Genomic DNA, 22,427 nt, shown 5'->3' on the forward strand with positions numbered 1-22,427 from the left:
TGGTCGGTCAGATTTCACACTTCACAGGATGGTCGGGAGTGATTCAAGGGCTTCTGTTCAACTTGATCATTAATGGTTTTTTTTCAATTGTTTTCTCTCTCCCCTTGCTCTCGCCCCGCCTCTCTCCCCTCTCCCTCCTTTCTCTCTCGGTCTTTCTTTCTTTGTCGTACTCATCCCCCGCTTCCCCACTCTCTCGTTCTGTCTATTGTCTTTCTGTCTGTCTCTGTTTCTCTTCTCCTCCCCTTCTCTCTCTCCCCCCCTTCCTCCTCTCTCTCTCTCTCCCCCCCCCCGCCTCATTCTGTCTCTGTCTCTCTGCAGAGTCTGAAGGAAGGGCTGACAGCTGAGCAGAGACTCCACCTGTTCGACAACAAAGACACTAAGGACTTCTGACAGGGACGTGTAGTCCACCAACGCTGCATGTTTAGAGGCTCACTATATTTTAGCTCTGTAATGTACTTACTTAGAAACACACTGGTCACAAACACACACGCAATGTGTGTATATATATGTATATATATATATATATATATATACATACACAATATATATAAAAAACACATGGTATAAAGTTTCAATTTCATGTCGATAGAAGAAGAGTCTGCATTCTATGCACTTCGGTTACTGTGACATTTGTTTTGCGTTTTGATTGCCATGTCTTACTGTAAATACTCTGTATTGTTTTTAATGAAGCGTCTTATCAAGCATACACTAAATCGTGACTGAGTAAGCTACTGTTTTAACTCCTCAGACCGTTGTTAGCCAAAGGAGTAAGTGACGGCTAAACACATTGATGATTGAATAACCCTCACATAACCAATGGTAGGAACGATGTTGCCTTCAGGCCTGTGTATTCTGCTTGGTGTGGTCAGTGTGCACATGTTGAAGCTTTCCTCCAAACCCCTTATCATTTCAGCACAGATGGAAGTCTTGCTAAATAAACAAGCTATGGGAAGAAAAGATTTGCCTGCATCACTGTACAAGTAAACTAGCTGTTGCACAGGATATTGCTCATTCAATGCCTGAGGTGTTGGCTTGCATATGGTGAATACTCATCATAGATTATGTTTTTCTGAAATCGTGGACCGTTTTGAAATTATCCCGTGACAGGTGACTGCTGAATGCGTATGGATGGGATTTGCTTGTTATGAAAATGAATATAAATATATATATTTACATTGATATAGTTTTTCTCCCATCTCTCTGTAATGATATTGGTCCAGTTTATGGGAGGGAGTTCTTGGGTTATGTTTGTAGTCATGTTCAGTGGCAGTCCCTGTGTATTTATTTAAATGTTTTGGGGTTTTGTTGCTCATTCCCATTCTCACTGTACTCTCTTATTGTAAATATACAGCAAATGTACACCAACTGACAACAGATTTATTAGCAATAAATATTTTTGCACCATGTGTTTGAATATTTTCAAATCTGTCATTTCTCTAACTGGACAATTTTATATATTTTTCTTAATTCTGTCCTGCAGTTGTGGTCTGGCTGGTAAACAACCCATGAGTTTCAAAGTTGTCTCTTCTGCCCCTGTAAGAAACCGTTACAATAAATGTTTAGTCAGATATAGATTGGTGCTTCATCTAAACGTGTTAAAGTACAAAACTATGTACAATTTTACTGTCAATTTTGAGGTTTGGGGTTTCTTAAACTGACAATTTGGACCCCATTTAGCAAATAAGTAGCTCTAACTACATGCAGTCCAACCCACAAAATCAAGTTAACCGCAAGGACTTCAATATTCATATCAACTAAATATAAACTAATAAACACACCCACAAAACCTCATAGACGTTTGACCATTTGACCTCCTAATTGTGGATTGTAACCAATCACTGCATGTGTGTACCAGCCACCTTGTGTATGTGCTAGAGCTAACAAGAGACGTCCTGGTGGAGATGGATCTCTCTCTCTCTCTCGTCTAACACACACATACTGGTGTGTTCTCCCCCCTTCTGTCCTCAGTCTGTGAGTCGTGACATGCCCTGGGACAGCTAGGGCTGCCTGAGGACCGATAGGCCTACCCTTCTCCTTTTAGGTAAACCCAACCCAGACCCACACTATAGAACGGGGCCTGGTTGCCCCTTTTTGGAGCGCAAAGTCGATCGAGGAATGTTGTGGGTCCGCGTGGATTAGGATTCGGGATGAGAAGCGGGGGAATCGTGTGTGTGTGTGTGTGTGACTATGTAGGATGTGTGTGTATGTATATTGTGTGTGTGAGTGAGACTTATGTAGGATGTCTGTTCATAACCGAGCGTGTGGCGATGTGCAGCTTGTTGGTGTCCTGCCTGTGGGTGACTCTCGTCTGTCTCTCATACGACGGGCCTCCGATCACCGGGTGGCTTCCATCCACAGTGCTCCCCAGCCTCCACGCTGTGGTCGACTGTACGGATGGAAGTGGTTCATCCTCTTTTACCTCGGGTTTCTTTCCTTTGTTGATTTGTATGACTTTGAATGCATGTCATATTCACGCGCGCGCATGTGTGTGTGTGTGTGTTTTATCTTAACAAAGATAGAAGGGCTTACTGGTCGGTCAGATTTCACACTTCACAGGATGGTCGGGAGTGATTCAAGGGCTTCTGTTCAACTTGATCATTAATGGTTTTTTTTCAATTGTTTTCTCTCTCCCCTTGCTCTCGCCCCGCCTCTCTCCCCTCTCCCTCCTTTCTCTCTCGGTCTTTCTTTCTTTGTCGTACTCATCCCCCGCTTCCCCACTCTCTCGTTCTGTCTATTGTCTTTCTGTCTGTCTCTGTTTCTCTTCTCCTCCCCTTCTCTCTCTCCCCCCCTTCCTCCTCTCTCTCTCTCTCCCCCCCCCCGCCTCATTCTGTCTCTGTCTCTCTGCAGAGTCTGAAGGAAGGGCTGACAGCTGAGCAGAGACTCCACCTGTTCGACAACAAAGACACTAAGGACTTCTGACAGGGACGTGTAGTCCACCAACGCTGCATGTTTAGAGGCTCACTATATTTTAGCTCTGTAATGTACTTACTTAGAAACACACTGGTCACAAACACACACGCAATGTGTGTATATATATGTATATATATATATATATATATATACATACACAATATATATAAAAAACACATGGTATAAAGTTTCAATTTCATGTCGATAGAAGAAGAGTCTGCATTCTATGCACTTCGGTTACTGTGACATTTGTTTTGCGTTTTGATTGCCATGTCTTACTGTAAATACTCTGTATTGTTTTTAATGAAGCGTCTTATCAAGCATACACTAAATCGTGACTGAGTAAGCTACTGTTTTAACTCCTCAGACCGTTGTTAGCCAAAGGAGTAAGTGACGGCTAAACACATTGATGATTGAATAACCCTCACATAACCAATGGTAGGAACGATGTTGCCTTCAGGCCTGTGTATTCTGCTTGGTGTGGTCAGTGTGCACATGTTGAAGCTTTCCTCCAAACCCCTTATCATTTCAGCACAGATGGAAGTCTTGCTAAATAAACAAGCTATGGGAAGAAAAGATTTGCCTGCATCACTGTACAAGTAAACTAGCTGTTGCACAGGATATTGCTCATTCAATGCCTGAGGTGTTGGCTTGCATATGGTGAATACTCATCATAGATTATGTTTTTCTGAAATCGTGGACCGTTTTGAAATTATCCCGTGACAGGTGACTGCTGAATGCGTATGGATGGGATTTGCTTGTTATGAAAATGAATATAAATATATATATTTACATTGATATAGTTTTTCTCCCATCTCTCTGTAATGATATTGGTCCAGTTTATGGGAGGGAGTTCTTGGGTTATGTTTGTAGTCATGTTCAGTGGCAGTCCCTGTGTATTTATTTAAATGTTTTGGGGTTTTGTTGCTCATTCCCATTCTCACTGTACTCTCTTATTGTAAATATACAGCAAATGTACACCAACTGACAACAGATTTATTAGCAATAAATATTTTTGCACCATGTGTTTGAATATTTTCAAATCTGTCATTTCTCTAACTGGACAATTTTATATATTTTTCTTAATTCTGTCCTGCAGTTGTGGTCTGGCTGGTAAACAACCCATGAGTTTCAAAGTTGTCTCTTCTGCCCCTGTAAGAAACCGTTACAATAAATGTTTAGTCAGATATAGATTGGTGCTTCATCTAAACGTGTTAAAGTACAAAACTATGTACAATTTTACTGTCAATTTTGAGGTTTGGGGTTTCTTAAACTGACAATTTGGACCCCATTTAGCAAATAAGTAGCTCTAACTACATGCAGTCCAACCCACAAAATCAAGTTAACCGCAAGGACTTCAATATTCATATCAACTAAATATAAACTAATAAACATAAACATATAAACGAATCAACTAAACGTAGTATTACCTTGTTTTTATAATTCTATAAAGTAACGTTGTGAATAGATTTATGTTGAAAAGACAGCTAATGACCGTCTGACATACAGCAGTCACAATGAAACAGTCATTGCAGAACACACCCTGTGTATTCCCACAATGCTTCACTGTGATCGCCAGCTGACAACTGCTGTTGAAGTGCATCTCACGTACGGAGAACTGTTTTCAGAGAAGTACGGATTATCCTGTTTTATCGACAAACAGGAGGTGTGCTTTTCTTTTATCAAATAAGGTGATCTAGGATGTCGGCGAAAGATAGGCTCCCGAACGACATGACTGGTGGGACAAATTGTTGAATTGGACGTTGAACCCCCCCCACCAGTCTTTCCCGGTGGGTAAGTTTCGACGTCTGGCAGCGTAGTACGCTCCCTCTTTGTCTCATCTATGCAGGCCCAGAAAGCACACTGGTACCGTTAGCGACCTAGCCTAATCTTAGCTAGCTAACGTCAGATGAAGTCATCAGTAGCCTACGTACCTTAGTACCAACTGCTATCAAGCTTTCCAGCTCGATATTGATAACTCATCAACCACACCATTAGCTATTCAACAAGGTAGAGCCATACTTGTTTCTACTTACAGTAGGTCAGTCAGTGAAATACATTTTAAAAGCGATGACCGAGGGTGACTCCGCGATATGAAAACGTCAGGCTTTGAGAGTTAGCTGGTTAGCATAGTTACCTCGCTAGCTCGCTGTCTAGCAACAGTCATTTTATTGAGCTAGATAATGTCAGCATTTGTTAGCAACTAGTAATACTAGTATCTGGTTGGTTTGTACATAACCCTAACACTAGGTTACTTGTTAACGTTATCCTACCAACATGAACATTGGCTCAAACCAGTGACATTATTCTAAATTGAAATATGATTAAATATTTCTACATTGATTGTATTGTTCATGTAGTTGTTAGCCAGTTAGCGCGTTAGTCAAACATGCATATCTTTAGAAAGCTTCCCTCTTATTAATTTTATTGTTTATGTATTTATCAAATAATGAAAACTTATTTGGGATAACAAAAATTATGCCACATAAAGAGACAAAAAAATAGTTCCTGAAATGTTATACATTTGATGATAATCTCTCATTGGCTGACTACAAACAGCTAAATCTGTTTCAAAGTGTCGCTATGAAAATAAAACCTCAAGCAATCTCTTTCTGTCCCTTTTGCAGTTGCCATGGAGCAACCCCAAGGGAACGCAAATAACCTCCAGCCTCAAGACCTCTCCTTGACCTGCAGCCTTCCCTCTGTGATCGATCTCACCAGGAGAAGTGAGGAATGTCACCCGAAAGCCAGCTCCATGGATCCCTTACGGGTGGTCAAGTCCTCCTCCTGGTACACAAACTCCGGCAGCAACAAAGGTCTACCCTTCCCCGAGCCTTCGTCCGATCAAAGGCTTCATTCTGGAGACCAGATCCAACCCGACAACGCCTTTTCCAACACTACGGTCACCCTGTCTTATGTGAGCAGGTCTCACGTCTTCTCCACGCACGAGTCCCAGCACTCACCCCTGTGTGGCGTACCGTCTATCAGCAAATTCTCTCTCTGCCCCACCTCATGTAAACTGGAAGAGGAGTCTGAGGAGATGGTGGAACTCAACCAGGAAGTGAGCCAGCACTACCTGCACCAGCAGGCAGACAAGCCCCTAGACCTAGCCTCCCAGTCCCAACCGACACGCCACGCCGTGTCCCCAACTCGGGCGGCGAGCGGGAACGTGGCGGGGGTGTGTCGAACACAGCTGCCTCGCGAGCTCAACGGAGGACACGCCGCCACGAACGGGTCCGTCGACGGACACGGGCGCCGGAGCACGCCTCCGGAGCGCCGTCCGTCTCAGGACGCGGCCCCCGGCGACGGAGGGCTGAGGAACGGCCGACGCAGCCGGTCCGACTCTGGCGTCCGCGCCGGGTCCTTACCGGAGCGCCACGCGTCCGACACCGAGGACGGGAGACGGGAGGGGAAGGACTCGGAGGTGCTGCTCCTCATCTCCAGGACGGAGAACCCAGCGCTTCTTCCGGACAGGAGCCCCAGAGACCTTTGCGCCGTCGGCGGGGAGTACTCTAGCCCGCTGGAAGACCCTGTATCCCCCTCTGCTACCTCGCTGGAAGACGTGTACCTCCTCCCCGAGGCGTCCAGCTCGCCCAGCGGCGACAACTCGCCGGCGGACGCCCGCTGGGACGAGCCGGAAAGGGCGGGACGGGAGACGCGGGCGGTCGAAGGGCCGGCGCTCGACCCCGGCTCCAGAGGGCACCCGGAGGACGCTCGCTCGGTGCCTTCGGAAGCCGTCATCGACCTGACGGACGACGGGTCTGCGTCCGAGGCTCCGGAGGAGAAGGCCAAGGACGGCGCTCGCTCCCCTCACTTGAACGGTAACGCTAGGCTGGCACAGAACAGCTTTGAGAAGAAGAAACTGCCCCCACGCTCTGGGAGGGGCACGAGGCTGGAGGCCATCGTGATGAATATTAATCCCACCTGGTATAAAGTGTCGGAAGCTGTGCGGCCCAGCAAGAAAATCAAGGCTACGCAGGCCCAGATGCAGACTGAGATAAGTGCGTCTGAAGCTGTCGGCTCCTTATCTGTAGGCCAGGAGGAAGTCGAGGAGAACGGCGCTCTCCCTCCAGAGATCAAAATCAAACTACACTCTGCACCCACACTGGAAAAGGGTAAAAATAGCATTCACAAAAGTACCGACAGTTACACAGAGTCTACCTCAGATTTGGAACTTGCCATTCCTCCTCAGCACACACACAACAGCTTCACTCCAAAAAGCCCACAGTCTGCGACAGACAAGGGGTCCCCAACTGAAGAATCCCCGCCCGTATCCGACCCAGAGCCCCCCTCAATCGTCGATGTGACGGGAGATTCCTCACCAGCCAAAGCTGAGAAGAAATCTCCCCCAAAGCAGAAGGCCAAGGCCTCGGCCAGCAAAGTGCCTCCTTCCAAGAGGAAAAGGCCAAAATACAATGCCTGCCAACCCTCCATGTTCTCCCCGAAGGAGCCGGAGATCAGGCTGAAGTACCTCCACTACAAGGAGGAGAAGAGGGACCTGAGGGCCATGGACAGCTTCTCTCCCTTCATCCAGGTGGAGCGAAAGCGGGTCCCGTCCACCTGCATGGTCATCAACTACCCAGAGGAGGACGCAGCCAGGCTGAAGAAGGGCCATCAGCAGGCCAGCTCAGGGGGCTTCATCCCTGGGGCCATCCCCACCACCTCCTGCCTGCAGCCCGGCCGGGTCTCCACCCACAGCCCGTACCAGAACTCCCTGGTCTGCTGCCTGTGTGGTGGGTCAGCCAACGCCCTGGACCTGGGAGACCTCCATGGACCCTATTACCCAGAGGGCTACAGGCCCAGGGCCAAGACCCCCGCCAGCACAGGTGTGAAAGAGGAGGAGGAGGACAGCGACTCGGACTCGTCCTTCAGCAGGAGAGGGAGGAAGTGTGCTCGGCCACCGGGGGTGTGGACTCACCGCCCCGCCCCCCGACACAGTCAGGACAAGAGCCTGCTGGGGAGCCACCCCAGGTGGACCAGCTACACCGACCATTCCAGCAGCCCTGCGGCCAAGCGGGCCAGGGCAGGGGCCGAGTCTCTGGAGGCGTCAGGGCCGGAGGCGGGGACCCTGGAGGGGGCTGGGCCTGGGGGCCGGGCGACGGAGGACTGGTACGCCCCCCCCGTGGTGCCTCTGGAACCGTGTGAGTACTGGCTGCACGAGGACTGCTGCGTCTGGTCTGCAGGCGTGTTCCTGGTGAAGGGGAAGGTGTACGGACTGGAGGAGGCAGTCAAGGTGGCTCAGGAGACGGTAAGATGCCTTCTGTTTGACCTTCCCAGAGAGCTATCTTTACCAGTCAAATCGTCCAAGATTAGGATGACTAGACTTATTCTTGCATTTGAATTTGTACGTTTTTGATCGTGTTTACAACCTGCGAGCTCTCCTGTTAGCTTTGACATTGAAAGTGGGACAGTCGAGGTGGATCATGGGAAACGTGGTCCGGTGAAGAACGTGTTTGTCCTCTGCCGTTGGCCCGGAACGTGGTTAATGCTGAAGCCTGGTTCTCTGTGCTGTTTTCAGACCTGCTCTGGCTGCCATAACCCAGGTGCCACGCTGGGCTGCTTCTTCAAAGGCTGCCCCAACAAATATCACTACAGATGTGCCCTACAGTCAGGTAGGTCTGCCCAGCCTCCACACACACACACACACATATACACACACTCTCTCCCACTGTTTCATACAAACCCTGTAAATCCCCGTTCGCAGGGCCAACATGTCCCAGCCTGAGTCTTAACAACAGGAGTAAAAATACCACTGCGTGTTGCAAATCGCACTGTTCTTTTAGCTCCTCATGGACCTATGATGAATATTTAACCCATCAGGGTGAATCTCCACAGTAAACTGCAGGCCACCAAGCCTAATGAGCCATCACTGCTTCATGCTTTTGATTTCAAACACACTCTGGTCATTGGGTCTGGCTGTCTCCAGACTGAGGGCCCTGGCTCAAGCAGTGTGCTGCCTCGAAGCAGTGCGTGCATATCTACAGCCAGCTCTCATGCTCCCTGCCAGCTCCAAGGCTCCGGGCAGACCTGCGGGGATGAATCCCGGGGTCTTTTACTTGATTGATTGTGCCTTTGTGTTTGCAGACTGTGTGCTCATCGAGGAGAACTTCTCTATGAAGTGTAGAAAGCACAAGGTGAGAATCAATCGTCACTTGGCAACCCCTTTGGATGTCGCGTCCGCCGCACAGAGCTTGTAGAGAGCTCACTCTTGATCAATACATTTGTGAGGGGATAGGATGTGTTTTGGGTTTGTATTAGGTGACCCCCCCCCCCCCCCTCTCTCTCTCACACACACACACACACACACAGATTTTGTAACACTAGTAGTCTTATTTTTGCCATTGGCCTTTTGTGGTGAAATGTATTGCATCACTCCTGCCGAAATCTTGCCTCACAGCTGCTTCTCTGGTAGGCAAACTGACATGTTATCATAGAAACCAGAAAGGGGCTGTTGAGAGGCTGGCTCAGTGACAAGCTAGCGATAAGCTTCTAGGATTCGCGTAGGTTGATCTCTCGGTTCTTTCCTGCTCTAGAACAAGTCATTGAAAGGCCCCCCGGGGGGCAGGCGAGACGGCAGGTGACCTGCCCAGCCGGGACTCGCTTCCTGATTCACACGGTGAGACTGTCTGATGCTGGGCTTGTTCTCTCTCACTCTGGCTTTCTTTCTCTCCCTCCTTCTCTCTCTCTCTCTCTCTTTTCCCTTTTCTCCCTCTTTCTGTCAATTTTTTTTTCCTCAGCGTGTCTCTCTCTCTCCTTTTTAATCCCTTTCTCTTTCTTTTTCTCTCTCACGTGATATCCTTGAATGCCCTCTCTCTTTCTTAATCCCTCCCTCTTGTCTCTCCCTCTTTCTCCAGAGGTTAGAACATGCTGCTCGTTCCCTTTGTTGTTTCACCAATGCAGATTTTTGCATCTGAATGTGGGCTGTCAAAGGTTCCGCAATAATAAGGCAAACGCCAGAATATTTGGGCCATGCAAATAAGAATGTACCTACCCCCATGTTTCCAAAAAGTGGGATTTGGCATGGCCCTGATACATCTTCCGTAGGATAGCCACTAGTAAGCGGGGGGGGGGGTGTTATATATTTTAAATCCCAAGTTCAGCTACAAAACCCTGCCAGATGAGTCATTTTTTCAGACTTGCTGCAAAGATATTTGCAGTTACTGTCAAGTGTGAATTTAGTTACCACCTTGTCCTATCTAGTCTTAAATGCATTAGCTTGCCAAGCACACAGCCAATGCAGACCCGCAATATGTATGCAATATCATTTTGTTTGGTTTTCTCCATCCTAAGACTGTTTCTTCCTCTCTTTCTCTCTCTCTCTCTTTAGACATTCAACTGTGGCGTTCTCAAGACTTTGTCGCGGAAGCCCGGTAACCATGGTGACAGCGGAACCCTGCCCTGCTGACTGACAGGCAGGCTCAGATGGAATGGAAAAAAACACCCACAAACCTTAACAAACCCTCTACTGGGAACACGCCGCTAGACAGCTGACTGGTCTGGTCCCGTCGCCCAGTGTCCAGACTGACCGGGACAGCCCAGGCCGGGACAGACCCAGTTCACTACTGGGAAGAGACTTTCACTTCTCTCATAATGGCATATCCAAACTGTGCCATAACTTCGTAATTATTTATGAGTTTGGGGGGGGGGGGGGGGGGGGAGGAGAGATGGGGTTTTTTCTCTCCTCCTTTTGAATGGAATGAATTGTAAAGCTTTGTAAGTATGTCATTTGACTTTGATTATTTATTTCTGGGGGAATCTCGTGGCGTTTTGGTTTGCAGTTAACCCAGAGCTTAACTCTTATGTGTTCCGAAGACATTGGTGAGGTCACTCCATGCAGGGGATTGTGGGAACGCTGTTAGCATGGTGGCCGAGAGAGAGAGAGGAGGAGGAGAAACCATCTCTAGTTCAGCTAACCTATGGCTTGTCTGTGACCCTTCTGTAAACGCCACTTCACACAGCGCAGGGACCGTGACCTCGCCGGAGAGGGAGGCACGGGGCCGGGGGTGAGTTCAGGAAGTACGACTGACTTGCACTAAACAGTCGGCCGGTTAACTGTATCGCGATTTCGGATCCCGAGGAGAAGATAACGACAGTATGGTTTCGTTTGTTCGTCTTGTGAATGTACTTGCCCGCCCCTCCACCAAACGAGGGATCGTGTAGGAGCAGGAAGCACTTTTGAGTGATGCTTGGTGAATGAAACTGCCAAGGACAGTACAAGGTGGTGCAGTATTATCTATATCGTGTTGGCTGGCCCTACTGTGTATCCTGCTCAGATTATCAGTCAGAGAGGACCTGGCTCATCTCACAGCTATTTGTCACTGCTCGCACACAGACACAGTCTAACTGTGCATGCAGACTATCCGACATACAGGCACGCAGTCAAACTGTGCATTCAGACAGACATACACGCCTTGATTGTTTTCGGTTGGCTTACAGCACTTTGCACATCTGCTTTTATGCTTGAATGTTTAGCCTGTAGACTGCAGACTGGAGTTCTGAGAATGGTGTTCTCTTGTAGATGCACCTCTGCAGAACCCTGGGTTCTCCTGTAGAAAACACCTCTGCAGAATCCTGGGGTACCCTGTGGGAACACCTCTACAGAACCTGATGTTCCCCTGTAGAAACACCTCGACGGAACCCCTGAAATCTATGTATTGAACCCAGCTTGTCCTACTTGGACTCGACCAGACTGTTTAGAGAGACTAGGAGGGATGGAGTCCAATTCTTTCCATTCAGATACTTGGTTTGCTTTGTCTTCTAAGATGCCCCGTCAGTCATCTTTGTGGGTCTGAGGAATCTCTCCCCCCCCCCCAACAAACTTTATTTTCCTGTAACTTATTTTGGACCTGTGACGCTAGTTGATTTTTATGTTTCAATTTCAGTCTGTTCAATACGTTATTGAATTACATTTCTTACATGGTTTGATGTAAGCCAACACTCATTACCTATAACCACACTCGGTTGAGCTTTGCTGTAGGGCTTCTCAAAAAGAGCATGTTTGTTCTTTGGAAACGACAGGAAATGTCTTCTTCTGTTATCTTTGCAATTCACTCTTGTTACTAATGTAAGAGAGAGAGAGGTCCTGGGAGCGGTGGAGTTGGTGTGTAGCTTATTTATAAAACATGGTTTGACTTTGAGGCTCACAGCTTCTGGATAATAGTATTTATTGATATTTCTCATCAGCTTTTATCAACTTTTGCTGATGAGATCTGTTTACGTTTCCACAGGAACCTTCTCACAAGCCTTATGACAACTACTAAATATCCATTTCTTTCGTCGCCAGCTACGGTGCGCAGACAAATCAGTTGATGGTCAGGGCCTTCCTCCAGTCAAGCACGTGATGGAAAGTTTGCTTCCCGCTGCAAACATTTCCTCCTCCTCCTTCTGGGGTTGGACCCAGTAGTGTGTCCAGGGAAGGAGCGATTGACAGTTCTGCTTTTTCATTCAGGTTCTGCAGCCTAGGTCAACAGAGGGGGATCGCGTGTTGTTGATGTGCATGGGTTTCTGCATAACGCCACTAGGGGCGCTGTTGTGTTGTATAAGATCCGTGTCAACCTGTGGGGGTGGGCGGGTTGTCGCAGCCAGGGGTGGAATGTTACAGAGATCACACACACTCACACAGACACAACTCATGGCTCTCCTCTGTGTCCGTGAGGCGGTGGAACCTTTTTGTTGTGCCATCTGGTCTGTTTCTTTCTTGTTTCACGGTGAAACCGACAGTGTCTGAATCAAACCAAGTCAATTAAACGTATGTTACGTCACCCCAGGCCCTAAATGTCACTGCAAGTGTGTTCAGTTTAATCAGCCAGATGCATTGTACCAAATATGTTTGTTTTTTTACAGTTGCAGAATTTTGGGTTTCTTATGTATTGTTTCCATGTAAAAAAATAATAATTATAATCTCAGGGCTGACTGCTATTCAAATGAATTGATAATTTTATTGTTATGAATTTGTGTCTTTTTTTTTCTTTTTCTTTTTTTACGGATCATTAAATGAATCACCCATTGACTGGAGTAATGATAAAAAGTAGCAGCTTTCGAGTGGTACAGCGCCAGATGCTCCTCACATTCCACCACCTCAGTTTGCGGGCTTGTCACTTTCGATCACGACACAAGGCCTGCAAAGTCGTCTCATATTCTTCCTTGTTTTAACGGCGACCTTAGGCTACTGATGTCATTTTGTACTGTTTTTGTTTTCCTTTTCATCTTCTTTTTTTTTTACCTCTAGACTGTCGAGGGGTGATTGTGCAAAAATAAATATTTTATTGAACCCTGTGTGCTTGGCCTTGAAGTCAGTGATGTTCAATTGTCGACAACATTTAAGCCAAGTCTTTAGGAATGTGTGTATTTAGTTTTTACAGTTGGTATGTCGTGAGACTGCAAAGGACAGTACGAGGTGCTGGCTCAGAAAATACCCCCCCCCCCCAAATATAGGCCTATATGTCTGGGTTCCTATCAAAACACATAATTGATCTGCAGTGGTTGGAAGCTTTTTTTAATGCCTGCTTCCAGTAAGAGTTAGCAGATTTGCTTCAAATGTAAAGTGCATTACAAATAAAATCTATTATTGTTAGACTTAGATGAAGGATGCTGTGGAAACAATTTTTTGTAGGTCCAATCAGCGAACAGAGGGAGTGGCTGAGAGCGATGACGTTAATGTTGTGCACTTGTTTGAATAGTTCAGTAATGGCAGCGGAGAAAGATGCGAGCGAAACTATTCTGCGGTTGTGGCAACGCTGCCGAATATAGGTTAAAGCCGGAGCTGAGTTTTGTTGGTGGCCATGATGTTGTGGCCCTCCTCCCCACGGGGTTCAAGAAAAGTTTGATTTTCCAGCTACGGCAGCTAGCTCCGTTACAGTAGTGGTGAAGGAGTTGGCTAAGGTAAATGCTTGCGATTGGTTATGGCAAATCAGAGTGGCTCTGGGCGGATCCAATAGTTTTAAACTTCAACAAAGGACCCGCCTTCAAGGAAGTTAATGTTTGTCAATGGAGAGATCCCAGACCCTCTGTACAAATGAAATGTACGAGGGTCTGGTTAGGACCAGGCTAAGAATGGGAAATTCACACTGCCTTCAATTTCACATCAGTGTCGAAATGTGACCTATGTTTTATATGTTCAACCTAGAAAACCAAACGTCTATTAATGGATATAACGTGATCTAACAAGACGTGTAATAAATAAAAGCTTGAGAAGTGTGTCTAAAATATACTATATTGAACATTTGTATTCGAAAGGGGCATTCATAGAACCATATAGGCTACAAGAGTTTCCATCAGATGTAGGTGGGGGTGAAACATATCACTGAGGACCTTCATTGTCCAACAAAAGCAGTCTGGCTTGATGACACGATCAAAAAAAGAATAATGGGTGTGTTTAACAAAAGCTTCTGAAGGCAAGACTAATATTATTTAAATAGCCTATATATTCCTATTGTGGTTAACAGTTAAAGTATTAATCTTTGTCTTTGCTCCAGATAGACATGTCAACAATCTATGCTCGCGCTTAACATAATATATTTGCCATCATGTCATGAACGTTTTTACGAAAAATCAAATCTGTTTTAAAATAACGGGAATAAACTATGTTAACAACATTTCATGTGTGACAACGATTTACTAAACTTACTATGACAAGGCAGGCAACTCAAGCCATTTCTCCCTGTGCTCATTCAATATAAGTCTATGGCTCATTCAGCTCAATGTAAATCGGCTATCGGCCAATGTGAACTTTTGTGCTTGTGCCCTGTTAGTATCCGCGAGCACGTTTCCAGGCAACTTTTCTTGACGTGAGCAAATAAATGGGGTGCTAGTTTAGCCATTTCGGGTTGGTTTCAAACTCAGCAAAAATCTGGAAAAATGATTCTATGAAAAAGCTAGTAGTATGAGCCAGGTTCGAGAATCGAACTAAAATGATTGGGGGAGATAGTTTTAGATATGTTGACTGGAGTTAATAGAATAAAAACGAGTCGGGTAGCAAATCGGAAATGCAATACCACCTACATCCACCGGGGCCGTTGCCTCAAGCCGAGGGGCGAGGGGTGGGGGTTATATTAACTCTATGGGTGGGGGCAATAAAGGTGGATACAATGTCCCGGAAATAGGATATTTTAGATTTAGAGCGAGCGAGAGGTTGGGATGTCTGCTTCAGGTATGCTTTGTGTGTGTATATAACGCTATATATATAAAAATATATATTTTGCTGTACGGTAATGATCATGAATGAGCCCAAAAATAGCTTTGTACGCAGCAAAATGTAGTTTTTTTTTTTAAAGTTGGCAGCCCTGAACTTTGTTTTTAGTTTGAAGCTCAACACGGTGCTGTATGCCACTAGCTAGTTAGCCCGTTGTTTCTTCCATACTGACTGTTTGGTTGTGGTTGTTTTTAAGAATGTAGCAAATGTTTGTAGCTTACGTTGTGAAAAAGTGTAAAGTTATTCATGTTCTTCAGATGTAGCGGTCGTCTGAGAGTTTCGTGTCTCTTTCCAGGTATGTGCTCTTGTTCTTGTAAACTTCCATTTTACCGTTCACTTGTGCAGCAAGTCACGATTGTGCGCTACTGTGCTGCGTTCTGTCTCGCCAGTAGAGCAGCCAAGATGTGTCTAATTTATGTAGCCTACAATATAATTTGTTGTAATTTGATCTCTGGTCGTAATCCTCATCTTAAAAAATGAGACACACGCAATAGAGTTGGCCCTTTTTTATTATAAATGTATTCAAACTTTGCTATTACAATCCGAAGTAATTTTTATTTATTTCAATGTAATGCTTAGTGTTATGATAGTGTATTATTATAATATCAATTATAATTCGTCAAATAACAAAAATTACTTTAAGAAGGAGTATCTTGCTGGAGATGCGGTTGTCATCACAGTGTTGTGTGTTTGTCTCTTGACAAAATACGCCTCAGAAACACACTGCTCACAACTGATCAACATTACGTATGCACAGTAGACTTTATGACAGACGAAATGTTTTTTGTGAAGGCTGAACGCTCATTAAATTGGACTGTTTCCTCCAGATCCCCTATTGGCCAATCATGCTTGATCGTGGGTGGAGACAGAGGACATCTTAAGACTCCAGAGAGACTCAACCAGAGAGAAACAAGCTTCCAGAGACTTGACACCAGACAGGCCCATAAAGACCAAACAGAACAAAAAGATACCTGAGTTATGGAGACACATCAGTGTGAAACCTGTGGGAAGAGCCTTTCCTCATCCTTTAGCCTCAAGCAGCACATGATGATCCACACTGGAGACAAGCCCTACAGTTGTGACCTCTGTGGCTATAGTTGTACAAGAAACGGCAGTCTGAAAAGCCACATGTATATCCACTCAGGAGAAAAGCCTTACAGCTGTGACCTCTGTGGTAAAACCTTTAGCAATTCTGGCCAATTGACAGTTCACAACAGAATCCACACTGGAGAGAAGCCCTACAGCTGTGACCTCTGTGGTAAGACCTTTCGAAACTCTTCTAGTTTCAAAGTTCACAGCAGGATCCACACCGGAGAGAAGCCCTATAGCTGTGACCTCTGTGGTAAAACCTTTGGCCATTCTGGCCAATTGACAGTTCACCGCAGGAAACACACTGGAGACAAGCCCTATTACTGTGACCTCTGTGGTAAAACCTTTAGACAACCTGGCCAATTGACAGTTCACAGCAGGATCCACACTGGAGAGAAGCCCTACAGCTGTGACCTCTGTGGCTATAGTTGTGCAACCAATGGCAGTCTGAAAAAACACATGTATATCCACTCCGGAGAAAAGCCTTACAGCTGTGACCTCTGTGGTAAAACCTTTAGGCAAGCTGGGCATTTCAGAGTTCACAGCAGGATCCATACTGGAGAGAAGCCCTACAGCTGTGACATCTGTGACTATTCAGGTAAAACAAATGGCAATCTGAAGAGTCACCTGCGTATCCACAATAATAAACAAAACAAAGCAGTGATGTCTGGGGCCAAGCTGTCCCAGCAGTCACCACCTGAGAGAACGTCTGTATGACCCACAGCTGGAAGAACTACTGGCCTACACCTACTGGGAAAGCACATCAAGTAACACCAGATCTACAGTCCGACAGGACACAGGAAATATACTCTACCCCTGTAATGATGGAGGGGAAGCTGTGTCAGACTGGGTAGAAACCTGGGGCCTGTACTACGAATCAAGATTTGGCGTTAGCGAGGTAACTTCAGGTTTAACCCAGGGTTTTCTGTACTACGACGGTGGATCACTTGTTACCGGGGTAGATCGCCATGGTAACACATGCTGAACGGCTAACCTGGTCGGGAGCTGTTTAAGTTGGAGATCAGAGATCAACCGGTATAAAAACCCCGCCCACTAACTAATTCTTGACGATAATGTCGTCACCGTTCATAGAAGATTATGTGGAGCTTGGTGCGTGGATAGTGAGAGCGGTGCGCTCAGAAGAACTAGAACATGTAGAGACTGACAAAACCCTTTCATAATCCCTCATGAGTATCTTTCTGAAAGATATAGATTCTTAGCAGAGTGAATTACGTATAATGCCAGCTTCTTGAGCCGTATGTTGCCAATGCGACACATTGAAGCTGTGCACTCACAGTCCCACAGACTGTATGCATAGCGTTTCGTTATTTCGCTATGGGTACTTTTATAGTGTGGGTGATGCAGAGAACCTGAGCAAGAACACGGTCTGCCGTGCAATTTTCAGCGGATTTTCTTTAATGGCTATTACCACCATATTCTGATTAATGGAGTGATGAAAAAGAGATATCCAAAGTGCCCTTTGTTAAAACCTTGGACTCTAATATGTTGACAAAATGAAACAAGGTTTTTCACTCAATGTTCTGATTTCCGTTCTGGAAATGTATGCAAATTATATCATATTTTACAACTTAATCATTTGCTCATTTAAACATAGGCCTACATTTACAGGAAACTAGTAATAAAAACATTATTTGACGTACTATTAGTTATCAACTGGGGAGGTTTCATGTTGATATATTATCCCTATTCACTGGGGTGTCTCCCCTTAACCCATTCTGTTGTCCTTGGGTTGCTTTGAGCCATTTTCTAATCATGTCCATATTAGAAATTGAGTTTTTCAACCAAAACCTTTCAAACCAAAAAGAACAATGGGTATCTGTACAAAGCTCTTCACAAGTGATACATACATGATCATTTCACTTCTTTCATTGAATTTTGATGTTTCATTCACTTTTATAGCATTTTTCAAAAATAATAAATAGGACATTGAAAGAGATAAGTTATGAAACCCCCCAGAAAAGATTCAAAAGGCACAACAAGAAAAGCCACAAAAAGGTGAAAAAAGACCAAATCAGTGAAAAAAGTCTAACAAATACATCCTCATGTGTTCTCCCTTACCTTCTAGGAACACAGAAAAATGTCAGTGTAACTAAGTTTAGTGTCATTCATTCAGTCATGTACTATCTCTTCTCATATTCCAGTTTTTATGTCTCCAGCCTTGTTTTTTTTAATCATTAAAATCCTCTTTTAATCGAGCTCCAGTTTTTTTTTATATAGGGCCCTCACATTGTCTGTTCCAACCTGAAACAAATAAAGAACATTGTCCCTTTCCAAGGCACACTTGGACAAAGTTGAAGGTGTCAATTTGACTACTGTGTTTCAAGGTTCATTGCTATACCTTGTGTCTTTGTCTTGGCCTTGAAGTGGAGGCCCTAGGCTCAGAGGGAGGAAGAAGTTCCTCTTCCTGCTGAGTTTAACACCATAGACATTTAATCAATTGAGTCATATTTGAAATGAGCACTTTAAGGACTTGTGTCTTATGTTGAGACCACCACCACAAGTAAGTCATTACAGACACTTCAATCACAACCACACATTCACACACTCACCGTCTGTGTTGCAAGTGGTAAATAAAACTCAAAAGTGTACCCCCAAAATGAGCAGGCAGACACAGTTTAATGATCATCTAGGACCTCCACTTCAGAAAGTAAATGGTATATTTGATCAATATTCAGCAACCACATACTGTATGGCATACATACTGGCGTATGACTATTAGTTTCACTGTTACCTCTGTATGGGAAAGTGGGACGACAGTGGGTGGTAACAGCAACACCACTGTAATTCCTGTCACTGCAGAGAACAGTAATACATTTCACTCCTACAATATTCATAAATAATTGTTGAATGAACATGGTCACATAGATTACTTGAAACATAGCCTACATATGCCTGGGCTTCCAACCTGCTGCCACCAGGGTCTGAAGAAATGCCCCCTTCCATCATGGGGTGACCCTGATAGCTGGAGAGGGCCAGCTCCTCAGTAGGAATGAAGTCCCCCCCCCCCCCCAGTTGCCTAATTTTTCTTCCTGTTGGCTGCAGGCAATTTCATTGTTCTATAGGCCTTTTGTAGCTATACAATATCCTACAAAAGGGACTAATTCAGGCAATTCAGCCTTGTACTTGTTGGCCTTAAAATACGTGCACAAAAGTTCACATTGGCCGATAGCCGATTTACATGAGCTCTCGGAGCTAGGGAAAAAAAGAGCTACTGTTTAAAGCTAGACAGGAAGACACGGAAGTGGAAAGATGGCCGCGTCCAGTCTCGCGATCTCGCTTGCCTCACTTCGCCACTGAGCACCTTTCATAGGAATGACTGGGGACGCCATCTTGGAAGACAAAAGTAGCTTACTCTAGTTATATTAACTCTATGGTCCATCGTTGTACACTTTTTTTTGGACCGTTTGCAGAGCGCCATCCTGGTACTTTTAGTGTACTGAATTATTCTGGTTTTGTGACTGTAAAATGATGAACGTTAGAAAGTTAGAAGGGGGAGTAGGATTTTGGCAACACTGTTTGTCATACCTGCCGAAATCCCCCTCCCCCACACTATATCTACATTTACATACATTTACATTTATTCATTTAGCAGACGCTTTTATCCAAAGCGACTTCCAAGAGACAACTTTACAAAGTGCATAGGTCACTGATAATAACAACAAGATAGCCCCACAGCATTGCGGGTAGTCAAAAACAAGAAGTACATATTGTTAACAACCAAAAAATAGTGCTAAAGGGAAGAAACCATAAGAGCATGTAGTTAAACAAGTTAAAATTACACAACATTAATCTCTAAGTGCAGGTGTACCTGTAGGAAAGCAATAAAAATAGGATTAACTAAAATAGAATAGAACAGTTTAAATCAGCTACCACTAACCAACAAGAGCAACAGTCTAAGCAAGAGTCATTGTGATCCTTGAGGAAACTAGCGTTGGGTTCAGCAAACCATTCCTAAGTACCATTGTACTCCCGGAACAAGTGCGTCTTGAGCCTTCTCTTGAAGGTGGAGAGACAGTCTGTGTCTCTGATGGAGGTGGGGAGTTGATTCCACCACTGGGGTGCCAGGCAGGAGAAGAGCTTGTGCTGGGACCGGGCGGTCTTGAGAGGTGGGACCACCAGGCGGTTGTCTGAAGAAGACCGTAGGTGGCGGGTGGGGGTGTAAGGCTGCAGGAGAGACTTGATGTAGTCGGGCGCAGTCCCGTTCACTGCTCGGAAGGTCAGTACCAGGGTCTTGAATCTGATGCGGGCCGTTATGGGTAGCCAGTGGAGGGAGATGAGGAGCGGGGTAACGTGGGAGTGTCTGGGTAGATTGTAGACCAGGTGGGCCGCTGCGTTCTGAATCCTCTGAAGAGGGCGGGTTGCGCATGATGGGAGACCGGCGAGCAGCGAGTTGCAGTAGTCCAACTTGGAGAGGACAAGTGCTTGGACAAGCAGCTGGGTGGAGTGCTCAGACGGGTATCTCCTGATCTTCCGGATGTTGTAGAGGGTGAATCTACACGACCGGGAGACCGCAGCAATGTGGGCCGTGAGGGAGAGCTCGTCATCCATGGTAACCCCAAGGTTCCTGGCAGAGGATGAGGGGGTCACCGTCACAGATCCCAGGGTGATTGAGAGGTCATGGGAGATGGAGGGTTTGGCCGGGATGATGAGAAGTTCCGTTTTGGCAAAGTTCAGCTGGAGGTGGTGCTCAGTCATCCAGGCGGAGATGTCTGCGAGGCAGGCCTCAATCCTAGCTGAGATCCCCGGATCGGTCGGAGGGAACGACAGGTACAGCTGCGTGTCGTCAGCGTAGCAGTGGTAGGAGAAGCCATGGGAGGTGATGATTGGTCCAAGTGAGGTGGTGTACAGAGAGAAGAGGAGGGGACCAAGGACGGAGCCCTGTGGGACACCAGTGGAGAGCTGGCGAGGGCCTGACAGTTTGCCTCCCCAGGAGACCTGGTAGGATCTTCCCGACAGGTAGGATGAGATCCACTGGAGTGCAGTGCCAGTGATGCCCATCTCAGAAAGTCTGGAGAGCAGGATCTGGTGGTTAACCGTATCAAACGCCGCAGAAAGGTCCAGCAGAATGATGACGGATGACCTGGAAGCCGCTCTGGCAGACTGGAGGGCAGTGGTGACTGAAAGGAGGGCAGTCTCTGTGGAGTGGCCGGTCTTGAAGCCCGATTGGTTGGGGTCGAGCAGGTTGTTCTGAGAAAGGAAGTTAGACAGTTGGTTAGATACAGCACGTTCAATTGTTTTAGAGAAGAAGGGTAACAATGATACCGGTCTGTAGTTCTGGAGGACGGCAGGGTTAAGGGAGGGTTTTTTGAGTAAAGGGGTAACTCTGGCCTGTTTGAAGGCAGAGGGGAAGGTGCCAGAGGTAAGAGAGGAGTTTAGAACATGGAGCAGAAAGGTTATGATAGAGGGGGAGATGGTTTGAAAGAGAGGGGAGGGGACAGGATCAAGGGGAAAGGAGGTGGGGCGATGAGAGAGAATGAGGTCAGAGAGCTCTGCCTCGGACAGGGGAGAGAAGGAGTTTAGACATTTAGTTGGGTCAGTAATGGAGGGTGAGGGGGTAGGAAAGGTGGGTTTAGGGAACCGACTGCTAATGTCGGCGACTTTTTTCTCAAAGAAGGAGGAGAAGTCGTCTGCTGTCAGGGTGGAGGGAGGGGGTGGGGGAGGTGGGTTAAGAAGGGTGGAGAAGGTAGAGAAAAGTTTGTGGGGGTTTGAAGTGGAGTTAATTTTGTTAAGAAAGTAGAGGGTTTTGGCACCAGTTATGTGAGAAGAGAAGGATTTAAGGAGGGAGTGATACTTATCAAGGTCCAGACCGTCTTTGGACTTGCGCCATCTCCTCTCAGCTGCTCGAAGGGTGGACCGTTCTTCACGAATAACATCCGTAAGCCACGGGCAGGGGGGAGAATCTTGGGACTATCTTGGGACTATAACACATCCCATCTATGCCACCTAGGTGGGGAGGTGTTAAGGATAGGTTCCCTCGCATGTATTTATTTATTTAAGTAAATGGATTCAGCTATTTATTAATATGATGATATATTTAGTATTGCCATTTTTTTATAACCATATGTATTCATGTATTTACCTATGTATTTATTTACTTTTTTTTGTATTATTATTATTTTTTTTTTACTAAAATGGCATTTCATGATAGAATATCTCTCCAGTAGTTCGCCAGTCAGCACACAGTCAGACATAACACAAAGCTCAACGCCACCCAACG

General features: G+C 45.9%; 2 protein-coding genes and 2 long non-coding RNA genes across 7 annotated transcripts in view; all 4 read left to right on the top strand.

Moving 5' to 3' along the window:
* The window catches only part of LOC124476125 (myosin phosphatase Rho interacting protein), a 36,067-nt gene extending 34,661 nt beyond the window's left edge, over positions 1-1,406 (top strand). Inside the window, exon 25 of the mRNA XM_047033134.1 lies at positions 319-1,406. Within this exon, the coding sequence (XP_046889090.1) occupies positions 319-390 (72 nt within the window). The 3' untranslated portion in view covers positions 391-1,406. The remainder of the gene's footprint in view (positions 1-318) is intronic.
* A 392-nt stretch (positions 1,407-1,798) lies between these two features.
* On the top strand, positions 1,799-3,935 carry LOC124476126. The gene is made up of 2 exons (XR_006957006.1): positions 1,799-2,041; positions 2,848-3,935. It is a non-coding gene; the product is annotated as an uncharacterized LOC124476126 (long non-coding RNA).
* A 546-nt stretch (positions 3,936-4,481) lies between these two features.
* Positions 4,482-13,185, top strand: si:dkey-94l16.4 (transcription factor 20). 4 transcript variants are annotated; one of them, XM_047032334.1, is made up of 6 exons: positions 4,482-4,704; positions 5,538-8,158; positions 8,429-8,522; positions 8,995-9,044; positions 9,444-9,526; positions 10,238-13,185. In XM_047032334.1, exons 2-5 carry the CDS (start codon positions 5,543-5,545, stop codon positions 9,489-9,491), a joined length of 2,808 nt encoding a protein of 935 aa, XP_046888290.1. In that variant the 5' UTR covers positions 4,482-4,704; positions 5,538-5,542; the 3' UTR covers positions 9,492-9,526; positions 10,238-13,185. The 4 variants fall into 4 exon arrangements, with proteins under 4 accessions (XP_046888290.1, XP_046888287.1, XP_046888288.1 ...); XM_047032331.1 differs by lacking the exons at positions 8,995-9,044; positions 9,444-9,526; positions 10,238-13,185 and having other exon boundaries at positions 8,429-8,987; XM_047032332.1 differs by lacking the exons at positions 8,995-9,044; positions 9,444-9,526; positions 10,238-13,185 and having other exon boundaries at positions 4,482-4,700; positions 8,429-8,987.
* Positions 13,186-14,980: 1,795 nt separating this feature from the next.
* Positions 14,981-17,121, top strand: LOC124475595. The gene is made up of 3 exons (XR_006956947.1): positions 14,981-15,058; positions 15,358-15,395; positions 15,928-17,121. It is a non-coding gene; the product is annotated as an uncharacterized LOC124475595 (long non-coding RNA).
* The last annotated feature ends 5,306 nt before the right edge of the window (positions 17,122-22,427 follow it).

This window comes from Hypomesus transpacificus, chromosome 13 (genome assembly GCF_021917145.1).
Source record: "Hypomesus transpacificus isolate Combined female chromosome 13, fHypTra1, whole genome shotgun sequence".
NCBI lineage: Eukaryota > Metazoa > Chordata > Actinopteri > Osmeriformes > Osmeridae > Hypomesus > Hypomesus transpacificus.